Source organism: Cygnus atratus, chromosome 2, assembly GCF_013377495.2.
Source record: "Cygnus atratus isolate AKBS03 ecotype Queensland, Australia chromosome 2, CAtr_DNAZoo_HiC_assembly, whole genome shotgun sequence".
Lineage (NCBI taxonomy): Eukaryota > Metazoa > Chordata > Aves > Anseriformes > Anatidae > Cygnus > Cygnus atratus.
In genome coordinates this window covers 46831723-46855696 of record NC_066363.1, presented here as the reverse complement: position 1 = coordinate 46855696, position 23974 = coordinate 46831723, and the positions used below count along the sequence as shown (strand labels likewise).

Here is a 23974-nt window from a genome sequence, read left to right as displayed (position 1 = left end):
TCTCATCGTTTTATACTTAAAAAAAAAAAAAAAAAAAATCAAAAAAAAATCTTGGAAATAGAATTGCTTTAATTTTGTTCAGGTCTGGAAATTTCACCAAACCTTTTAAGACTTGCCCTCCAATTGCCTCTGATGTCAATTAGGAACCCACCACATAAAACCAAATACAAAGTATGTGCTTTAATGGCTGAAAGCAATATGTGCTAACCAGATGGAAAAATTTTAGAGGAAACCATTATAAGCTTGCAGACAAAAAAAACCAACAAGATAATCTCTATAATGCTCCCAGATTCACCAAGCAAGTTCAGGAAGCGCCCATGGCTCAACGTGGCTGAGTCTACCTGGTGCCTCTTCATGTTTCAATTAAAATCACTGCCAAAACATGCATGGGCTGACAGCAGGGAGAAAAGGTTAAATAAGATACCAATTTGAGAGAAACCATTGGCATTGTTTAGTAAAGGTTAGAGGGGAAACAAAAATAAGCCATCAAAGCAACCAGCTGAAACATTCACTAGTCAGTCACTAAAAACAAAAAAAAACAAATCTGTATCACGCCTAAAACCCAGAGAGTGAATTGGGTCTTCCAGGAAAGCTACGCCTGGCTGCCACACAAAATTAACCACTGCAGACACCGGAGAGCATTACTCTTCCATGGGTAGCAGCAGCAGGCAGGTCATAGTGTTCTGTAACTTACGATCTTTTGCAAGGCAAGCTTCTCCTGACCTACATGGTTCTCCTGTGCTACGGATTAATGTATCTGTGTGTCTCAAATTACCAGCTCTGTGTGCTCTGCAGTAACAGCACAGTCAACTGCAGGACCTGCACTGACCCTTGGTAATGTCACCTCCAGAGGTAACAGCAAAATTCGAGGGTTCTGGGTCCCCTCAGACAGAAATAAACCACCTGGAGGGACAGCATACACAGGATGGGGAATGAGGTCTCTCAGTGGCTGGAAGAAGGTGAGAAAAGGCACAGCACAGCCCTGTCTTGCAAATGCGAAATAAAACACTGAAAGAGACCACACCAGGAAGAATTTCACCTGGAAAAACTCCTCTTCTCAGAACAGATTGTTTGCCAGACACAGCTAGCTCAATGCTAGCAAAATCAACGATGCAAAGTATCGCAGAGAGCACAGAAGTTTCCAAAGAGCAAAATCCTTACTGGTAAGAATTTAGGGGGAAAAAAAAATACCAACGCACAACCAAACAGTGAGTGCCCATCTTTCATTTTTAGTTTTAGTTTGTGGCATAAGTCCTTCAACACCTAAGAGTTTCCAGAATCTGAGGGGAAGAGAAAATAATTATTTGTGTACCTGGCTATTGGAAGCAGCTTCTAAAAATTCCTGCCAGGTTTCAAAGCTTGAGAAATTCAGATGATTTCACATACAGCACTGCTAGTTTACACACGTATTGATAAACTCAAGCTTGGCAGGATCTCATTGTTCCTTTATGACACTGTACTCCATCCTAGGGGTCTCCCCAGCAAAAAGAATAGCTGCAGTCCTCCTCTGAACACGGAAGAGCCACAGTGTGACTACCAGCCTCTTGCAGAAGCCAGGCAGAAAAACAAGCACTGTAAAGAAGACTCAGGAGCGATGGGCTCTTACACAGTATAATGCCAGCCAAAGCGCTCCAGTGGCAGCAAAAATACCCATTCTAGCTTCAACTGGCCACGGGCAAACAAGTGCAAGCTAAGGAAAACTAGATGAGGCAGGGGACTCTTGTCACTCTTTTAAAAACATCATTTCTCTTCAACCACTCCAGTTAATTCCAGTCTCTTGGTCTGAGCTATCACGCATCTGAGCGTGCTTGGTGAACGCCAGCAGTATTCACATGTGGGAATATCACCAGGAGTCACCAGCTCCATCTTTACAGAAGCAGGCAAATGCAGTGACAGAGGAGGCACAGCAACATTACTGTGTCAGCTCTACAATGCTGTACTCAAACTGGGGTGACAAGGTGGTTCTGCAGCAGACTGTACCTACCATGTTTCCAGGAATCTCTCCACCCCACCCCACCCTTTTTTTTTTTTCCCTCCTCCCTGGCAAGGGTGTTTGAACTACTTAACGAGCAGTTCAACTGGAACATTTTCTAGCACGTAAAGCTTCAAACAGTGATACCTGGGGACACAGACCAAAATTTAGAAGAATACCAACCTAACAGCATTTCATTAAGGGAAAAATGTTTTCAAATCCACATGAACAAGTACTCTGTACAGAGTAAACCCAGTTACCAATGCCTACCTTATCACAGGTACTGTCAACACAAATCCCAGCCAATAAAAACACAGGTGGACACTACTTCTTACAGTGACTTTCAGAGAGCACCATCTACCACTCTGCTCGTTCAGTTGATTACATCGGAGCTTTTCCTCAAAGGGTACGCATGAGCTCCCCATGCAATGAAGTAAAACCCTGTAAAGCTTCACTGTTTCTACTAATGGGAAGAGAGAGGGTAAAGGAAAGTGCACGAGACACCCACCGTTTCATCAGTGCAGATGGAGTGTACTTGGGTCCCAAACATAACTGAGGTGAAGATGAGAAATAGGAGAGCCTCAAAACACAAGAGGATGAGGAGAATCACTGTGGTTGGTGGAGAGAAGGAGCTGCACTCTGTGAAGACAAAACAATCAAGTTGGAAGCGGAGAGACCGGGTGATGTCGCAGCTGCAAAACACCTGCTAGGCCACAAGTTTTCTATACTAAAATTGTCAAAATAAACTATACGATGACCATACTCAAAAAGGTGCACAGGGAAGCTCAGACATTGTTGAGGATACACAACAATGACATGATCGCTCCTACAAGTTTAACAAAAGAAAAAAAAACAAAACAACAAGAACAACAACAAAAAAAAACCCTGTGACACTTCAAGAATGCAGCTTTCTTTTCCAGTTTGGTGTTTTCCTGCACTCTCTCCAGGAGTCCAGTCTACTCCTGCACTCTTTCACCTGTAGTTTCATCTTCCAGGATTTTTCGTAATAATAAAATCCCATTAGAAATCTCAAGCTAGTTGTCAGGACACAAGGAGGATCGTTTCAGCAGCACCAACATAAAAACAACAAAGGCTTCCTTTTATAACTTCTCTAAGTCATACCTTAAAAGACTTAAAAGACATATTCTTATCCAAGTTGTTATCTTTTCCTTACACTCTACCTATAGTGCAACCTCATAGCAAACTGAAGTGAGAGCTGAAAGAGTCTGAAAAGGAGCCTATAAATGAGGAAAAGAAGAATGGAAAAGGGAGAAGGATGTTATAAGGTCAAAAATCCTAGTGTTTCGTTGAATGTTGTGTTGGAACATTCCTAGTCTGCTCTGAAATCAAACAGTATCACCAAAAAAAAAATTTTTCCCCACTGGAAGATGTTAAGCTTCAACAGATACGCAATAATCAAGTGCTAACACCATCAGCGTACATCCAAGGCAGCTGGAACAACAGATCCATCCACCTCTTGTATATGCTCTGTTCTGCCACCTAAATCTGGAACAGGTGGAGAAGTGCTTCCCTCACAGATACATGCTTGGAGAAAAGGTGCAAAGGAAACTATATTTTGATGGGTCCTTCCACTGTGGTCGTAGCCACTGTAGCCAAATCCAGAATTTCTCAGTCATTTGGCAGCTGTTGGCCAAAGTTTTGAACTGCACAACAGCCTTGTCAAATTCACCTTGTATGTGTAAACATACCTACCCTCTGCAGTACTATAAGCTAAAACCAGTCCTTATATTGAATGACACAAATGAAATTCTAAGAAAAACAAAGCTAACGTCCTTCTAAAAAAGTCTGCAAGCAGCACACAAATCTGCACAGACATCCTTTGGCACCTGGCTCTTTGACTCAGCATTACCTAGAGGATTTCCCACGACCACATTTTTTAAAAATGTATCTCAAATGCTTATGTGAAAATTTACTCACTGGCTGCTCCAGAATGAGAGCTGGTAGTTTATTTTGGTTGTTGTTGGTATTTTTTGTGGAAAGGAATTGTTTGTTCTTGTGAGGGTGGATTTCTGGAACTGAGTTAACATGTTTTCCTGGCAGTCTTGCAAGAATGACTCACTTTACCCTTTTAAAAAGAGCATACACACTCTTCTTATCTTGCTTTGGCATTCAGCACATCAGTGCTGCGTTCACGTAAACACTAGCTTACTGCACATACTGCCTAGGAGTCCTTATATCTCAGCTTCTCCTCAGGCAGTATCAGCCTTAAGTTGAAAGAGGACTTTTCAGGACAGAGATCCGAGCAGGTCAGAAAGAATTATGAAGTTCCAGAATTGATAACTAAAAAAGCAAAGATTGCACAGCAGAGCCTTGATAGCATTCTTCTAAAACCAGCATAAAAGGGGTTGCCTTACGTGCAAACTGCATTATACAGTCTTTTTCATAGGCTAGTCTGGTATTTTAACGAGATACTTCGTTAGTACTCACTTGTCCAGTCTTCTTCAAAGCAATACAAGAAGTGAAATCCCACCATAATTAGAGCATGCAGGGAAATCAGTGCTATATACATCTGAAAAATAAAGGATGTAATACAGGCATCAGGCAAAGCTCAAAGACCAGAATGTTAAATGTTCCAACCACTTCAAATAAAGCGGAGTGTTAAGAGTTAAAATGACCCTAAAATAACAATTTAAAAAAAAAAAAATCAACAGCCCCCACCCCCTTAAATCAAGCACCATGAAGCCGGCAAATGCCAAGGCTACACAAAACTCATTCTGGCCCTGCTAACAGCTCTGAGTGCACACGAAGGAGCGTGTTTAATTCAAAGCCAGCTGGACACAAAACCCAGCCTCCTGCGCCGCAGTGTGGCCTCCACGCTGCCTATTGCTCTCATCTCCACTGCATACAGTGCAACTTTCAGAGGTCAGCAACTCTGGCATGGAGGTATCATGTTGCTGAAGCTTACGCCTGTGCTCTCACGCCAGAGAGCACTACAGTTTACCAGTGAAACAATAGCTAATTTGTTTTAGCCACAATAAGCACTTTATTTCCCAGCATTAGTTTGAAAAAAGTGTTGTTATTTATTTATTTATTTATTTGTGTTTTTTTTCCTGAGGCAGACACTGGCATGGAAAATTTCTGTCAAGCATTAACACTTTGTACATAATCTATTTAAAAAAAAAAATCCTGTCACATCTTTGCAACAAAATGCTTTAAACTATTCGCAGTACTACACATACATTCTATGATTTTCCAAGACAGACTAAAAAGATGGCTTTCCTGGACCTGCAGACTGACAACAGAGTCGTGAGATACTGGATGTGACAGAGAGCTTGTTACAAGATGCCCCTGTGGAAGCAGGAAAAGGTGGCAGGAGAACATTTTGTCTTTCCTTGGAAATTGAGGTGCTGCCACACATTCACCTCCCCAGGTCTTTACTTGAACAAAAACAAAATTTGGTTTCTCTCTCAACTACATTAATTGTTTAACACAGCCCACTTGAAAGCAACGTCAGTTTCAACAGAATCAGAAAACCTTTTGATAGGATTAAAACATCCAGCTCGTTCCTCACAGTGAAAAAAATCCTTGCTCAGGGAAAGAATTCATTTTGTTTTGTAATCCACACCCTAACAAACCACAGTATAGAAAATAAGTTTTTCTACAATAAGTTTAAGAGCAAGGTTTCCATTTAACTGAAAATTTCTCCCTTTCTACTTGGTAATTTGAGAACATTCTTCCTCGAACCTACAGATTTCTCCAAAGATTTATTAATAAAACAGGGCATCACTGAAACTCAGCCTTGCCACATTCGCAATACTCCCACGGGATATTTGCAGTTTGCTTTGATGAACAGACTTCAACCCTTCCATAAATACGTAGAATTAAAGTCTGCACTCCTGTTTTCTTACTTGTTATGCCACACTTATAGTACAGAAAGTCAAACACCTCCTTGGATTTAAACACAGAAATAAATTGCTTGCAAGTGGAAATTGGATAATCCTTTCCTACTCCTTGCTTAAGATGTGACACCAGCTGTTATTGTATGATCCCACACAATACTCACACAGGTACAACATTTAGGTACCCTACATACGGACTAGGACCCTACCAGACACAGTGCAGTGTAAAAGGATGGTCCATACCTCAAAGAGCTCAACATCATGACAAACTGCTTGAATTATGGAACAGCATGCCAATCAACTGACAACACAAACCTCACCAAACCCTGGCAAACACTTCCTGTTCTGCCTTCTCCCGGTTGCTGTACTGTGTGTGTTCCCTAACTGGTAAAATACAAGTCTGCAGGAGTTCCCTGTACAGCTCTTCTGAAACAGGGAAGAAAAGAAAGGCAGCTTTTGGAGCTGCTTTGACATGCAGCATTTCACTGACACTGGACAACCTCTACCACCACTTGTGAAATACTTACTGTAAACAGTACAAAGTACTTCTGGTTATTCTCTCCTACACAGTTATTGACCCACGGGCAGTGATGGTCCATTTTCCGAATACACCTCTTGCAAACACTGAAAAAATACAGATCTTTATTTATAGCAAATCTCATTCCAGGAATACAAGATTTCACGTGCGTTTTATGAACACACAGAAATGAAAGGATCAGAAATGAAATTTGAACCTCAACATATTTACTAGTCAGCACATTAATATTTCTGGTTTGGTCACCCGACTATGTCTGTTCACAATCAACCATAGCATACCAAATGACCACTGCAAAAAGTTAATGCCAAGCCAGACACATTATCATAACATTATCAGTGGTTCTGCCAAAATATGGTTTGAAAAAATACATTTGGGCAGACGGAAGAAATCTGTATTTTAGTTTAGTTTTAACCTCATCAGTCTCTGAAAATTCCCACAGATTAAAATATAACCAAAAAAACAACCAAAAAAAACCCCACCACACAACACATAGATACGAAAAGCAGTAATGAATGAAGATATTTTTCAGAATTGCTAATAACAGATTAAGGTTCATTTGCTCTCACTAGCTTGTAGCAGGAACTTGTGGAAAACAAAATTAAAGCAAACATTACAAAGGACTCCTGACATCCAGGTAAGCCACATACTGACATAAACCAGCTGTGGCAGTCAGTCAGGAAGACAGTACCACAATATACATTCAAGGTAAAATTAGATGTTGACGTACTTCACGAAACCACACTAATAAAAATCAAAATTCAAATTCTTGCCAACGTGCACACTGTGGCTTGAAGTCAAATAATTAAAAGACTATTACTTTGTCTGAACATCAGTCTCCTGGTTAGTCAGTAACTGCTTCAACTCACATAATAAAAGAAGTCTTTTTCTCTGCTGCTCTCTCATATGATAGGAGACGAAAGGCAGTCTCCTGATACCACATTGCACAAACAAGCACAGAAATCAAATATGAAAAAAACACGAAACCCCAAACCAAACAAACAATAGACCCAGAAAGGAAACAGCAATAGCAAGCCCAGAACAATTCTGGCACCTCTAAAACAGAAAGAATTAAGGGCTGTGCTAATTTTTTTTTATTTTTTCTTCTTAGAATTAGAAATATTCGAACCTTAATAGAAACAATAAACAACACCCAAAAACTTGAGAGAGCCTCAAATAAGAATATAAGCATGTTGTTATGAGCGCATATGAATAAATAATAAGAAACCTCTCTCTCAGAACAGCCTTGTGCTCGCCTGCGTTGCAGGAGGGGTGAATCCCCAAGGATACTTGCCATGCCTGAACAACAAATGAGTCCTGATGCTACATGGAAGGCTGGCCAGGCAGGAGCAGCCTCTCACCAGGTGGCCAGGCCAAGGGCTGCTTCTCCTCGGGCAGGCACAGGTACCCTGCTACCTGCTGGCCCCAGATGCAGTGGACAACACGGAAAAGCCTCATTTTGTTAGAATAAGCAGCTTGAAGTGATTTTTGACATACACGGGAACTGAAATGAGCTGGTGTTGTAAAAACAAGTTATCTGCCTGATACAGGACAAGCATCAATTATTTGTTCCGGAAAATAAATAAATAAAAAAGGAAAAAAGCAGGGGGAGGGAGGCAGGTGGTTTTGAAGCAGGAAGATGCCTCCCTGTAGTCTAATTTAGTCTGCATTTTTCTGCGCATGCATGCAGGCTTCCCTAGGGCTCTGAAGCAGGCTGGGTACCAAAGTAATCCCTCCAGTTGCTCCTAGGCCCTAGCTCTCCTGAGGGCCAGCCTGAAGCAGCCAAACCAAGGACTCCACGAAGGAGGTAGCTAACGAAGGCTGAGAGGAGTCTCTTCATGCAGCGTGAATGTGCCAAAAGGGGATGGACAGGAAACAGAAGGTGAAACTAGCTGGTGGAAAAGGAAACACAGAACCTAAGGCTGAAAACGGTCAGCATCAGGGCTTGCCCGTACTCAGACACGCTCCCCCTCAACATCCCGGCTTCCAAATGCTGGAAGGAGCCGTCTGCTGGGCATGGGCTCTCACAAGATAGCACGGGGATCAAAAAGCATCCTGGTCCCTTCAGCAATACCTCCTGCTGATGCACCTGCACGACCTTGGTGTGTGAAAATCCAACAGATCTCACTACCCTATAGGAAATGTTTGACTGAAGATTCTCAGCAGCATCAGTGCTCAGCGGATCAGCTTCCCAAACCTTAGCGTCTATAAAACTAACTTAAAGCATACAAAAAAGGTTTGTGGAGACGAGGTTTTGTGTTCAGCCAAACGGTCTTTTTTTCATTTGCCCGTGCTGTGAGTCATCAGCTAGACAGCATTTTAGATGTGAAGTTTCATTCATAATTGAAGAACTGTCAGAGGGGATTTTACAGTAGCATTAATAAGTGATAGGCACGATCACATTGCTCCTACTGAATAACCAACTCCTGCTTTGGATTAAAATAAAAAGCCAATAACAACAAATTTGCAAACTAAAGCTCTGAGATGTGAAAAGCACAAACAGCAGAGTTCATTCAGCTCGGCACCATGAGCTCCCCTTCCCACAAGACCCCTGCCTGAATCAGCAGTAACCATGATACAAGCTCTCGCAGTATGCGTTGGTTTTTGGGTAGATAAGGAAGGGATACCAGCTAAAACTCATGAACTACTTACTGGAAAGCAAGTTTGCTTGTTTTAAAAGCAGAAGAAAAGTTTAGGAAGTAGTTATTTTTTTTGCTCGCTGCCCTTAGTACTAAAAAGCTCACTACCAGTTACTCTCTTCAGAGAAGTTTATCCTACCAGAAAAAGAAAGGACATGACAGATCAGTAGGCATACTGATCTATCACAAAGCACAAAACAAAGTCACAGAACTCAAAGAAAATGAGGAAAAAAGAACTATTTCAAAAATAACAATATATATATATATATATATACACACACACTGCTACCCAAACTTTAGTTTTTAACTTAAATATCAATTCTAAATAGAAATTACAATTAAGCAAATGGGTCTGTTAAAAAAAAAAAAAAAAAAAGGACAGACCTTACAAAGACATTACATTTTATGGCTTCCTCTACATTTTGGCATTTAAAGTCTCTTTTAAAGCCTTTTTTTTTTTTTTTTTTCCTTTTTACATGACACCCAGTATTGAGAACATTTACGGAGTGTCAATCACAGGTCTGAAGCCAAGGCAGTCTTTATGTGAAGCGTTTCTCATTTTGCAAGAGGTGGCCCTAGCCTGCTGTATGTGAAAAATTCCCAGAAAAGGCCTCAGATTTTTTCAGAGAAGCTTAAATGTGTTTGGCACTACCAGCAGCAGAATTTGGGTGCTAATCTTTCAATTTAACCACTCAAGTCTCACACTCCAGTAATAATTCACATCCAGGCACACTGTATAACACTTGAGGTCCAGCAGTACTTGATAAAAGAGCAATTCTCAGAGAAGACTTTACCTGCAGTGATGTGCTCTGTCAGGTTTGATGCTACAACATTTTGGGCACTTGTAAACCACCTGTCCTGGCTTTAGCTGTAAACTCTCAATGAACTCCTTTGTTGCATTACCTTTGGGTACAGCACCCTGCGGAAAACGAAAACAAAGCAGAAGATCAACCTGTGCACATTACGAGTGCTCAGAACAATAGAGATGACTTAAAATCATGGAAGGGGAAGGAAAGAGATAAAAACTTCCGTAATATCAGCAGAGTTTTAGGAAGAGCAAGAAAAAGAAATTAAGACAAGGCCCTAATGTATGGAACCAAATACTTAAACATCACTTTTTTTTTTTAATTAAAAAAACATAAGCAGCACCAGTAAGTCCTCACCTAAGGAATCAACCTTTTGTAATCACATGGTAACCTTAAAATATTTAAGGATCCTTATCCCTCTCTTCACACCAATCAATGGATTTATCACCCCAGTGTTTCATACCACAAACTGGAGACATCAGATGCTTTAATTCCACTAGAAGCTGCTACTTCTAAAGTATCATTGCGTACATTAACAGTTGCTGATAAACATCTCATGTATTAATAGCTACGCTTCCATTGTGTATTTGTTATTCAAATCAGGGTTTAACTTTCAAACGGAGCACACTTTCTAAGAATCCTCCCCCCAAATAAGACTAGATAAAACATTATTTGTGCAAATGCCACATTAAAATTAATATCTTTAAACAGGTGACATATAATTGCTGCAGAAGCCTGAACTTTCAAAAGTTTTCAAGAAGTTCAAGAGTTTCCACAGCCTTTCTACGGCCATAAAATTTGATCAAAAGAAAAAATATCATAAAATGTGATGTATGAAATCACTGCTGGTACACTGACACAATGCACCTCTACAGATCTAGGCTTTTATACTGAAATAAAAACACGGATTTAACATTTTAACAGATTTCAGAAGGAATAGTCTATTTTTAACGCACCCGTACAACCTCTCAACAGCAATAAACAGGAATAATGGATATTACTAAAAGATCTGCACATTAAATCAGTATTGTAAAGTTCTCTTGAGCAGTCTTTGTATTTTTCCACTTAAACCTCTCAACAAACCGGCAAACTTAAATATTACTGTGACCAATTTCTACAAAACGCAACTGTTAACGTTCTCTCTTTTTAGTACACAGCAAAACTCAAAACCCTAGGTATGTTTTTAGCAAGAACACGCAGGAAGCAGTTCCTGAAAAGCACGACGCATCCTAACAGTTCTGAAGAATCCAGGTTTTAATTAATTTATGATAAGAATTCCTATTTGTTTGCCTCAGCAGCGTTCTCTGCTCCATTCTGATCCTGGATGTGCCCCTGGTTCTCCATTTCCTAGCGGCCTCTTCCACCCCAGACTTGCAACGTCTGCCCCGTGGATGCCCTGCATCCCTTCTCTTCATGCTCCCTTTTCCATTTTGTCTAGCTGATTTCTTCGTTAAAGTCTCTACAAAGAACAAAACAAAATCCCACTGGCTCTCTCCATCCACACACAAAAATCCCACCACACGCTGGTAATTAACATGTATTTTTCAGATTTCTCTGCAGAGAGATTGTATCTGTTTCTCTGACACTATGCTTGCCCAGTCTGCTTTAGAATATAGCTTTTGTTTCAAGAGTTACTGCTAACTCTGCAAAACAGCTCCAGAGACCTGAAGGTCCCTAGGCATTAAAGCCACACAACATACAATAATTAACAACAGCGAGAACCCTTAGGACATAAACTATATCATAAATTGCTACAGTCCTGTGTTTGTCAGCCCAATGACCAAAAGCTTCAGAGCCTCAATTACTGCTCAAAGTTGTGTCCAGCAGCAGTAGCATGCAACAAGTCAGCGTTTGCTTTACCATAAGCTGTCAAACTACCCCAAATCAAGACATTTTTGCAGTGCTGTGGCTTCTGGGAGAGCTGAAAACTAGGATATAATATTACACTGAAGTTTTAATGCAAGGTTTCAAGTCGAAAATTACATTTGAAAGGAACAATTTGAGTATCAGACACCCACTGCCGTTCCTAACGGAAACGAGAAGAATTAGTAGGAAGGGGCCAAGAGGAGTCCAAGCTTGTATTTCCTTCCGACGACTAGTGGGGATGGGGCTTTGAACTGAATCTCCTGTCCAGAGGTTGATAAGCAAACACAGCCATTCAGAATAAGCATCATGGTAATAAACTGTACCTCTAATAAGGCAATGTCCTACGGACACATTACAAGGGGCTGCTAAAATTCTTATGCTCCCTGCCTGCCCACAAACTTTCAGCTCTTAGCATACTCACATAATATTTGTTTTAGCATGGTCCAATAAACTCCACTAAATCACCAGCATGAGAGGTGGCAGCGTGGCTTTTCAGAACACCACCAACTCTACTCCATTCTGCTGGAGCACTACTTGACAAGGCGGACAACCAAAACCAGCTTTTCCTGATTTGCTGTTTCTCAAGACACGACAAGCCACAAACATGAGACTTGGCATCGGTGAGAAAACAGTGTCAGAGAGAAACGCTCTCCTCCTCAGCATGAAGAGAGGAGCTGCTCACACGAGGGGAAATCTAAAGCTGGGTCCTTGACTTTGCGTTTGACTTGAGTGGGCTGAGGAATTAGCATAGCACATCAGCAGCCTCACTCGGCAGGCTGACACACACAAGTTATTTAAATCTGCCGCTCACTCAGCAAACAAGTTACCCAACATCTATCAGATAAGAAAAACACTGCCTTTTTCTTTCCGAGACATACAGAGAGATACACTTACTGGATCTGTCAGCATAGCTCGAAAATGTGAAGCCAAAGCAAGGAAAGCCAAGGTGTTGAACAGCGTGCCATTGATGACGCTATAAATGTAATCTCTCGATGGAACCAGCATGACAAGAAGGACTACGAAGTCGGCGTAGAACACCAGCATCCAGGTGACGACAGCACATGCAATACCACAGCCATCTCGAATAAACCACATTGTTCCCAGGGAAGTGCGGCTAGGAGGTGGAACGCACTTTTCTGGCTGTAGGTATTCAGGTTTCCTTTCAATATCTCTGAAGCGGTGGACTGGAGTAAGCATCATAGGCTATTATGTCCATACTTGCATCTGAAAGAGAACCAGAAACGGCGTTCACCGCTTTGCAAGGCACGCAGCGATCTTTTCACATGGCGGTACTGGGATCATGTGAGAAACTCCAAATTGCTGAAAGCAAGTTGAAAAAAGAAAAAAAAAAAACAAATAAATCCAACAAGAAATAATGGATTTGGAAACCAGACTCTCACACTTATCAGAACACTTCTTACCCAGAAGACTCTAAGTGCTTTCAAGACTTGCTTAATTACACATTAAATCCACCAGCGTGCCACCTCCACTCCCACAGAGGAAAGGCAACAAGTATTTTAATGAAGAGCATAGCAATCAGGTGGGTGCCGACGGGAGCAGCCACAGCTGGGGCTGAAGCAAGAACTGGCCACTGCCACGGGGAAAAGAGCAAAGACCTGGCAGAGCTGGCAGGGTCCCCTTCTGCTGGATCAGACCTAAGGAAGGGAAGGGAGCCTTGGGGTTAAAACTGCAAAAACAACCCGCTGAGGAGTTACAGTGGCAGGAACTACTGAAGCAGTAGCCCTATGCTCTTCTCTCCTTTGGCTTTATGTCCCTCTTAAGCCTTCTGCTCTGCCATCCTTCCCCTGGCAGCTTTGCTCCATCCCTTGATGGCGTTTGTTTTGCCTCCCCGTTAGTGCTCCCAGCTAAGTCCCCTCCACTGTAACATGGGCACTAACACAACACACCTGCTGCATCGCTTTGTCCTCTCCATCTCTGCAGGCACCTTAGCTACCCAGACTGCAAGGTCCATTGTGGAAGCAGAAATTGCTTCCCTTGCTGTAGTTTCAGCGTAACTCCCACTGAACTTAAGCATTTGAGAAAAAAAAAGGTGCTCATACAACTCTGGCAAGGGATCAGTCAGCCCGCGCTGGGAGCTTACACCACTCCAAATGTCAGCACACACCTGGGACGCTACGCTTTGAAAGTGGCTCTTCACACACCCAGTGACTTCTTCCAAAAGACACTTCTAAAAAAAAATATTTGCTCAATGCTCTGAAGGCTCAGAAACGCCACAGTTTCGCCACAGAAACGCACAGCTCTCTGTGCAAGGACCCACCTTCTACAAAAATGGATACAACGATTTTGGTACCAAATACATTGAACCACATATACCCGAACAGCCACCTCCTATTTTGACATGTAAGCATTATTCTCATCTCTTTTCAAAAATAAAGTGCATTTTTCCATTTTAATTCAGAGAAAGAGAGACAATGTTCACAGTTAGTTACATTTTCTGCCAAAAAAGTTCACACTGAAGCTATTTTTGTGTTCGACTGTTCAAGAGAAATGAATGCTGTTGCCTAGACAAAATGGATAAATTTTACAGGAAATGTGGTGAGAAGATTACAAACATATCCAGGACCTTAAATTTCTCTCAAAATATTTATGGCTAAATTCTCTCGAGTACAGGGGAAAAGCTCTACTTTGCATACCACCAACCTACACGGAGATGCTGTTGCCCCTATCTGGACAGCATGAAGGAAGATAGCTGGCTTTTTAAGTGTTGTTTCAAGACAGGGAGTCTCTCACAGCCAAAAGTTAAAGCTATTAATGAGCAGGATGATTAATTAAACTCCAGCACAAAAATGATGAGCTTGTGTGTCTCAGTGCAAGTGACACAGAGGTGACTGGATACTTAAAAGGAACAGCTATTGCCACAGAGAGAGGCAAAACTCAGGAGCGCAGTTTCTAGCATGCAGCAGATGAACCAGGAGGGTTATGAAAGCAAACAACTGACCAGCAGGTGATAACCACACAGTTTTCTTTCTGGCGTAACTGGTATAAATAAGCTAGGAGAAATAGGTATTTTCTTGTATTTCCGCTTTTAACATTTAGTATGCTGCCAAGTGAAATAATTCAGGATGTTTTATGGGTCTGAAAAAAAAGTCACATGGATTAATGTTAGAGCATACCAACTTTGTATTTATATCTATATCACACAACAGAAAAATCAAGATAAAAACGTGCACGTGTGTCTCGTGTCTCATCTACTTTGGCAAGAAAAAAAATCTCATTCACAAAACTCACATATCAAGTTGTAATTATTTGGTATTTTAACCACAGCTATAATTTAGCCTCATGACACCTGATACTTAGGGAGAGAAGCCATATAATTTTCAGAAGCAGTGATTACCCATACAGTCTGCTGGCCTAAATTCAGTTAAACCTACACCTACTACTAAATCCATACCTTTTCCCCATATTTTCACTATTTGTGTATGGATGCATATATTTATACATTCACAAAATACTTTTTAAGTCTATAAAGACTCAACCACCCCCAAACGTAACTGTTTAACCTTCAATGCGTTATTTAATAATCTTATTTAAATTATCATGCTGCTTTGCAGCTCAAAATAAATCTGATAAAAGACTCATGCCTGACAATTAAGTTTTAATTGACAGAAACATCATATTGCATTAAAAAAAACAGTGATTTAGATGTTCAGTTTTCAAACTAAAGGTTTAGGCTTGACGCATCAGGTGGGACAGTCCTGAACACAGACTTTCAGGATTTTCTGCCTAGACTCTGTGAGGCTTTTCATTCCCCCTCCCCCCCCCCAGGTTTTATTTTCCAAAGCAAAGGAATGAAACAGCCACAAGAAAAGCAAACTCCTATCTAACAGAGGAATTATTCTGACAAGTCACATTAAGGTTGGTATTAGTAGAGACCAACTGAAAGCTAGACATGTGCATGCTGATTAAAATTGCGGGTTTAGCCTGGAACAACACACTTCAGCAGCCAAAAGAAAATTCAGACCTCTTGCTAATACAGGAAGTGGTTTCACACCAATGAAAGTTCTCTCAGAAATATTACTGAGTTAAAGTAGTATTACTTTAGGAAATAGTAAAAGGAAAATAAAAACCTATTGCTGTGGAACCATCCAAGGAGAACCTGGGAGGACCCCTGAGGCACCTCGGTCTGCAGCTGGGGCCCAGCTCCTGCGGAGCAGTAAGGGAGCGCAGACAAGGCCTCGGCGCAGGCCTCCAACGCTGCCTTCTGCCTGGAGGACAGATGTGTTATTTAATGCACTTGGTTATTTAATACTGGCTTTACAGTCATCATCAGGTGACAAAATGAAAAATCAGTAATCACTACATAAACACCATTCATTATTTGATAAACACGTTCGTGTTTCAGCGTACAGTATCTTAGAGTCAAGCTACAGGAGCACAGAGCCTCAGCGTCTCTTTTGTATAGCCTGGCTAACTTTTAAAACTCTTTGTTCTTACATACATACATACATACACACATACATACATACATAAGAAGCTTGTGGCAGGGATAGCAGCTTGCCCTGATGAGTCTGCCCTTAAATCACCCCACACACAAACTTAATTTACAACCCCCAGCTGGAGCATGTCAGTCGCTCCTGCTCCGGAGCAAACACTATGTAAACGAGGAAGGCGAAGAACTTAATCATGGTGTCAGGCTACAGGAGAGGACGGCAGGTAAGTGTGAGATGTAATGACAGCAAACACATCCATTTAGCTTAAGGACGTGTCAGAGCAAAAACCTTTTTTTGTTTTTTTAATCTGGGAGGCATTTAGCATTACAGGAATAATCAAAGACATAAGTAATATAGACATTAGAAATGTAAACAAAATAAATTAAAACCCACTTCCTGCCAAATGAATGCTTACAATATGCTATTACACCTTTTATAAATTAAGTAACTGTCTTTTGACCTAAGTCATGCCTGAAATCTATTTTTAATGGCCTGTGACTGCCGAACGACGTGTTAAGAATGAACTAATGGATGATTTGGGCCTTCACCCAATGGCTTTCTGAAGGCTACCTGACGTCCTGATCTTATAAAAAGTACACAAAAATGACACCATCATCGTCATCCCGCTGATTTTCATGTAATTACTCACGCTGGAAAAGCCAAGCACATCAGTGTGATTTGCAAAACTGCAGTATTACCACGTAGACATTGCAACCATTTCCTCTATTAGAACTCCATTAACATTCAACTTTGGGAAGAGGTTCTGTTTTGTCAGAATAACTAAGTGAATTTCAAGTTCTGCCTATTTTATTAAAACAATCTTGAACAAGAGACAGACAGACAAGGGGAGGACCCTGTAAGGGGCTTCAGTTTGAAGGGATTTCAGCTTTCAGTTCAGGTCTTTTATTCACTTTAAAGGGGTACTTTGGAACAGTTTCTGTAACACACAGAACCAGGGCTCACTGCCAGCGCTTTGAGAGCTGATAAATAATTCTAAAGTTAACTTTTTATTGCCATCAAAAGGAAGCAAACATACATTACCAGTCACATTATATTCATGACGCAGCTAAACTAGGTGATCTAGATACACTGGACATCCCCTTATACAAAACAAAAATTAAAACCTATATATATATATATGTATATATTTACTTAAATATATATAAACTGTGAGATGTCATTTTGAAGTTTATTTCAGTTTTCTGTACATAAAATCACACTGATTAAAACATTACATATTTAATATTTCTTTGCAACAGAAGTGGAAGTATGCCTTCTAACTAACAGAGTATTTACCTGTGCTTCTCCTGCCATGATTTCACATAGTCCACGTCTAGCAACAAGCCTGTCAAAACCTGCCAAAGCAAGTTCTAGCAGGAATAATAATAAGGAAATACCAATATTCTGTCTATTCTTTCCTAATGGTTTCTGCAAGACCTGAAAGGCTTTATCTGATCAACGGGAGTGGAATGAGAATGCTGAGAATTTTTGGCAGTCTCCTACTGATTCATCCAGATATCCATCAGCCTGGCAGTTTTCAGCCGCTGGTATACAAAACCCTGAAGGATCAATGGGACTTTTCTAACAGGTCTGTGAATGGCAACTGAAAAAAGCAGGCTTATATTTGTTATAGAGAGCTGTACTTCCATTGGAATATTTTAACTGTAGTTTTAAAAAAAGTGAAAAAAAAAAGGATTAAAAACTGTTTTTCTCTGGTTAAGATGGCAAAAGCATTAGGGAAGGATCAGGCACTGGGATCTTAACACTGTACTGCCGAGCCACCTGAGAACTGCGATCAAAATGTCACAGTGCAAAGTCAGTTCTGCTAGCCCTACTCCAGCCGCCCCAGAAGCAGGGTAACAGGATTGTGCCTGGTGCAGAAAAGTTTTCATTTTTCTTCTGGAAATTCAGGCACATAGAGAGGTACAGTTTCAGCCTAGGCACTACATTACCAGCTACCCTTGAGCTCACAAACATCTCCGATTCACCTGAAACCTCCGGCTATTGAAGTCGTGTCATTTCAACACAGTTTCAGTTCTCATACTGAATCAAAATGGCCTAAAGAGATCAGAATGTCAATTATACTAAAACCACTAAAAATAATCTTAAAACGTGACAAGACTTTAAAAAAATGTATTTTTTGAGGCTAAATGCATAGACTTGCATTACATGTCTTAGGAAAAGGGAAGGAGAGCATAAAACCACGCGGTACTCCAGGTACAGAATTTTCTACACACAAATGGAGTGAGTGGCTGTATTACAAAGCTGCATTATAGACAGTTTAGAAAACTGTTTACAATGTCATTTCGCTATTTTCAAGAATAATCTAGGTTTTGTAATTATTATTATTTTGAAGGGTCCATGCATTAACAACAGCTTAGTAAAAACGGATCACTAAAAGCACACTTAAAGAGGTGAGGGATGTTTTGTTTGTTTCTTGTTTTTATTGGAAGCATCTTATTAGAGGGAAGATTTAATTGAAGGTGTGTATTCCTGAAGAATATGTATGAATGGGAATATGAATATGTAGAGGGAACTTTTCCCTAAGGAGAGCAGGGGGGAGTGGAAATTACCTCAAAGACATCTGTCAGATCTAGAAACTCCATCCTCAGGGCTGAGGCTGGCGGGCTTGAAAGAGGTAGCCTCGTAAGGCACAAAACCCCCAGTCCTCTCACTGACATCACTGTAAACAAGAAGCAACCTCTGCAGTGTCAGTGGAATTCCATTAGTATAACTGTAAGGAAAATAAGGCCATGTTTTCTCAATTAATAAAAGCATGTTTGTGATACGCAGTCTCTCTGGACAGATGGTAACAGTTTCCTGGTTAATGCCCCTATCATTTCTGTTTAACCAACAGATATATGTTAAGTAAAATATAATGCAATAAAGACTCACCTAAGAGTCTTGAGTTATTTGGTAAATAATATTTGGTAAATATTTGGTAATAAATAATTATTTGGTAAATAATATTTGGTATTCCACCCCCACCTGCAAGGCTTGTTAGCTGCTAGCCTGAGCAAAGAGGCACGACAAAGTTACTGTCCAAGGTACAGGAACGCTGAACCACTATGGACGGGTGACAAAATGGGGGCAACAAGAAGGAACGGGACACAAGTAAGAAGTACAGTAAAGAATAAGGTCAGGCTTGGATCTGACTTGTTCTTATCCCAATTCCAGTGATCTCCACGAGCAGTTGACCAGAGCGCTGCAGAGATGTCAGCTACTTCCTAAAGCTGTTACTGAGTAAGAACCATCACAGAACAATCACAGCCTTTTCACTATCAGAGCTGCAAGGGCTATTAAGAAATTCTGTCACTTCAATCTCAGTTTCCTGACAGACTAAATACATGCGAGCCACTAATCTATGTAAAAAGAAATGTTAGACCTCAACCTGTAAATACAAGCCACCCTTGTGGCCTCGTCACCTACCTGGAATAAGGACCAGAAGGACAGAACAACCTTGCAGAAAGGACTGCACTGGGAAACAGAAAATGACTGGGGATGTCACGCTTTCCCACAGCGCTGCAGTTATTGTGAACAGACAGCCTCATGAGATACGAGACAGGAGAAGCTGTCCTGTTCTTCTAGACAGCTTTCCAATTTTGATGCTGACTCAGGACTTAAAACAGCGAGCCATTGTTTTAAAGGAATTTAATCCACTAGATTAAGGGAATTTAAACTCTCAATTTGTCCAGTGTAAACCTTTTGAAAAAAGGGAAAGAAGAAATTAAAGGAGGACGTTTTGCTTAGACACTAAAAATAATACCAGTTATATATGTTAAAAACTACGCTGCTTTCATGGCATTAAAATATATTTTCCTGAGAAGCAGAACAGTTTTTTTTTTTTTTTTCTCTTCATCTTGCTCCTAATAAGACACTGGCAGAACTATCCCAGTCTAAAGAATATTCAGAGTATTACCTTTCAAGGCAGAAAGAGCCCCTTAGCTACCAGACATACCTTTTCACTCGGTCTGACCCGGGATTTGACTCTTGCCTGCCTCTGCTACAGCCCCCCCTCAAAAGCATGAGCGAGTTGCTGTCTCTCCTACTTTATTCCCCCACTTGTAGTCTACGCTTCTTCCTTACCACATCGGGGAGTTTCAAAGATAAAGGTATGAGAGCTTTAAGGCATTTAGATTTTAAATCTAAGTACTGCACCTAAGCAGCTACCTAAACCAGACACAGAAAGACACAGGGCACACATTAAAATAGCACGTTAATGAAACAGTGACAAAAAAAAAAAATCACCTCTACCCTAAAATGAAAATCGTGACTATCACGATCCAACCTTATGACGTTAAGAGTCAGCCTACGAGAAAGCTATGGTGCGCTTCAGGGAACTGGAAAAACCTGCAGGTTCAGAGATTGCCCCACGTTAAAGTTTTTAAAATATAGCAAAGAACTTCTCGACTGGCAACCAGTATTTGTTTTGCTCACTGATGCGCTAGCAAGCACAAGTGATCGCTCTTTCCACAAAAAATAGATTTCTGTGGGTAAACATTAATTTTGTTATCCTTTGAAATACCAAGACCTGGAGACCAGACTAACTGCAATACAGGATGTGTTGTCTGTCCATCCTACGCCGTATTGGACAACAGTGATTGAAGCAGTCACTGCAAAGAGCAAAGGTGCGTATCACGTTCCCATCTCCTTTTAATCCCCTGCTATAGCCCTCTGATTTCTGATCTCTCTGCATGGTACTGCTGTCTTTCCACTAGGGCGGTGAATAGGACCCTAACTCTCATTGTCATTTTTATTTTTAAATTATTATTAAATAGTGTAGTGCTTCACATTACCCATTTTCAATCTTACTGCTTCCACCTGAGCCCATCCGCCGTAACTTCTGAAAGCTGCACATTTCAGACTGGTCCCTGCGTTACGGCAAAGCTTGTAGCTGCACCTCACAAACGCACCATCCACCACCAGCCTCGCAGCAAAAACATCAACAAGGGCCGTGCGTTTCCTCCCATTCAACATCCTCCCCTTTCCCACGAGGCATTAACATTGAGTCTTCTGTATCCTTACTTGCCACTAAAGCGCATGGAGCAGTGAGTCCCAACATTTTTCTGGCTGAACCCTGCTGCTGCAGCCCGCAGCTCTCCCAAGGACCCCCAGCTCCGGGCCAAAGGAGGTCACCTGCCCATGCTGCTCTGCAGTAAGAGCCAGAGCACGGCTGCCCCGTCCCGTAACACCTCGCACCTACCAGCTGGGACCGGGTGCTGGGGGAGGCCTCTGGCACCCACAGCCTGCAGAGGCGAGCTGGCTTTTCCTTTTGGGCTCCCTCAAAAGGACGATGTGCAAAGAGCTACTGGCAGACTTGCTGCACTGCAGCTCCAGTCAAGTTGCAGCTCTTTTTTCTTCTCGTCTGCACAACCCAGGAAACATGCAGCTCTCGTAGGGAAAGCTTTAACTTGTCATTTTCTCTACAGCAACTTTAAGTTTCAGTTAAATACGATATTCTGAGTACCATCATTCATACCTGGTTTGCTTCAGCCAGCTAAGCACAGGGCAGGGAAAATAAAAAGTGACAACAAGCTTTTATAACCCCATCACATACTACATTACCCTCTGCCTTCTTTCACACAGGCAGAAAAGCTGTATTCCACACTATCACCTTAAGAAAAAGGTCATGTCTACGCTGCAGAGAGACCAGAGACAGCCATAAGCTCACTCAGTTCACATCTGCAGCAACTAGCTGAGCTACAGCCAAGCCGTTTTCAGACTGAATCAGCCTGGGTGCCCATCACCGACACTGGGGTCGCCTCTACAGGAGACATGTCCCATTACCACAGAATCAAAGAATTGTCCTAACAGCATGGCTGTGCCAGCAAGTTTCCCCAAAATAAAGCAACGCATGGCTTTAAACTACATCGCCCACGTGGCACTGCTAGCTCTTGTTCCATTTGAAACACACAGAAACCCAGCTATCCTGAAAAGCAAACTCACACCAGGTAAGCAGCAGGGATTCACCAAAGCAGGGTTACCATTGCCTGGGCTACGCGCACGCTGCTTTAGACTGCCACCTGTCCCCTTTGCGGGGGCGAAGGAAACTGTCCCCCAAAGACACGCAACTACCTGGGCACAGCGGGTGCACATCTGCTGAGGAATCAGGCGTTCATCTTCTTACAGCCTGCTGGGTTAAATCACGTTTTGTCACTTTTGTCTACTACCAAAAGCCAATTTCAAAGAGAAATACATACCCTGTCTGCAACTATACTTCTGAAAATGATAACAGAAACACATCAACACACCATTTGTGTTGGGGGTGTAGAAGTACCCTCAGTTTTTAGGCAGACCTCATATTTTCCCTGTTACAAACCCGTACCTGCACAGAGCTTCTGGATCGCACCTCCTAAATTTCAACGAGTCAGACACAACTTACTACCACAAGCAGCTCCCATTGGTATGACAAACACTACTGCGTCAGAGAGACGGCACCGTAGTCGTAGTGTTTGAAGGACGGGATCTTTGCCGCACACGGGGCTGCGATTTTAAAGACGGGAATCCACGCGTGGCTCCACTTACCGTGGCAATGTCTGCGGTGCTATACAAAAGCCGTGTGTGTTGCTTTTGCAGGGCGAGAAAAGCACGGTGCGCGCCGAAGCGTTGCCATCTCCCACCCTGGGCATCAGAGGCAGTCAGCCCTTACCCTGCGAATCCTTCCCACCCGAAACACCGTGTGGATTGGGGCAGGGTCCTTCCCCACCACCCCAGCCCCTAGGAATTGGGGCAACCTCCTTCCCCAGCACCCCTCCTGGCCACAAGACGCAGCTCCCGCTCGCTGTGCCGGGACCAAGGCACCCCGCAGGGCTCCGAAACCCCCGGGGGGCCAGCACCGGGCCTCGTCCCGCGGTCCCCTCCCTCCCAGCGGGCCCCCACCTCCCCCCGGAGCACCGCGGCCCCCCCCCCCCGCCGCCCTCCTCCCGGTAAACACCGCCCCGCCGCCGCCACCTACCCCGCAGGCCGCCCCGCCGCCCTGCGAGCCGCCAGCGGCCCCGTTTGCCGTGCCGGTGCGGGTCCCGGTGCCGGTGCGGGTGCCGGTGCGGGCAGCCCCGCACACGCGGCCCCGGCGGCGCCCCCCCCCCCCCGGCCCCCTCACGCGGTTCTCGGCGGGGCGGCGCCGGGAGCCACCAGGAAGCGAGCGGCGGCCCCGGCCCCGCTCCCGGCCCCGATCCCTCCCCGCCCCGCCCCGGGGCACGGGCACAGGGCGGGCAGCGGCTCCGCCGCCGGCTCCGCTCGCCTCGGCCCGGCCCGACCCGGCCCGGCCGCCTGCCGCAGGGCCCCGCCTGCCCTCTGCGCGCCTGCCCGCGGCTGGTCGAGGGATAAATGGGATAAATTCGGGGGGTTGGGGAAATCTGGGGGCCGGGGGGCAGCGCTGCGGCCCCCACCGCCGGCGGTAAGCACGGGGCGAGGCGCTGATGCCCGTGGTGGCGTGAATCGGGGAGCGCCGGGTGGCTCCCCCCGGGCTGGGTCTGGTTGGTTGGGGTTTTTTTAATTTCAGCCACCGCGTGCTGTCGTGTACCGTAATGAGGTTAGGCAAAAAGTCGCTGCTTTGCCATCCCTAGAAAAAACACCGTTGTCCTTCTGTCTGATAACCTCCGGGGTTGTGTTTCTTTAGAAAAGGATTTTAAACGCACCAAGAAGCAATCTCCGCAGGGAGAGGATGCCTCCTGTCCTGCCACCCCTGAGGAAATGGGGAGCCAGACCTGGAATTCCCGAGCCTCCGGAAAACTGCTGTTTGCATGTATATGGTGCAGAGCGGCTAGCTGGGCTTTGAACCATGCAAGGATTTGACCCACGTTAGGTAGGCTCCAGGCTGGGATGGCGGAAAGGGGGGAAAAAAAA

At 43.1% G+C, this 23974-nt stretch overlaps 2 protein-coding genes across 9 annotated transcripts in view; both read right to left on the bottom strand.

The window, feature by feature from the left end:
• ZDHHC3 (zinc finger DHHC-type palmitoyltransferase 3) overlaps positions 1-23242 on the bottom strand; it is a 31217-nt gene extending 7975 nt beyond the window's left edge. For 2 of the 8 annotated variants that reach the window (XM_035549765.2, XM_035549772.2), the window contains exons 1-6: positions 23085-23242; positions 12573-12902; positions 9801-9925; positions 6360-6456; positions 4421-4502; positions 2481-2611 (exon numbers count right to left, since the gene is read on the bottom strand). In XM_035549765.2, the coding sequence (XP_035405658.1) occupies positions 2481-2611; positions 4421-4502; positions 6360-6456; positions 9801-9925; positions 12573-12878 (741 nt within the window). In that variant the 5' untranslated portion in view covers positions 12879-12902; positions 23085-23242. Of the gene's footprint in view, positions 1-2480; positions 2612-4420; positions 4503-6359; positions 6457-9800; positions 9926-12572; positions 12999-14637; positions 14775-15766; positions 15905-22654; positions 22989-23084 lie in introns of those variants that run through there. The other 6 variants (XM_035549769.2, XM_035549768.2, XM_035549771.2 and 3 more) reach the window with 6 other exon arrangements.
• The window catches only part of KIAA1143 (KIAA1143 ortholog), a 273363-nt gene that overhangs the window by 85908 nt on the left and 163481 nt on the right, over positions 1-23974 (bottom strand). The window lies entirely within an intron of this gene.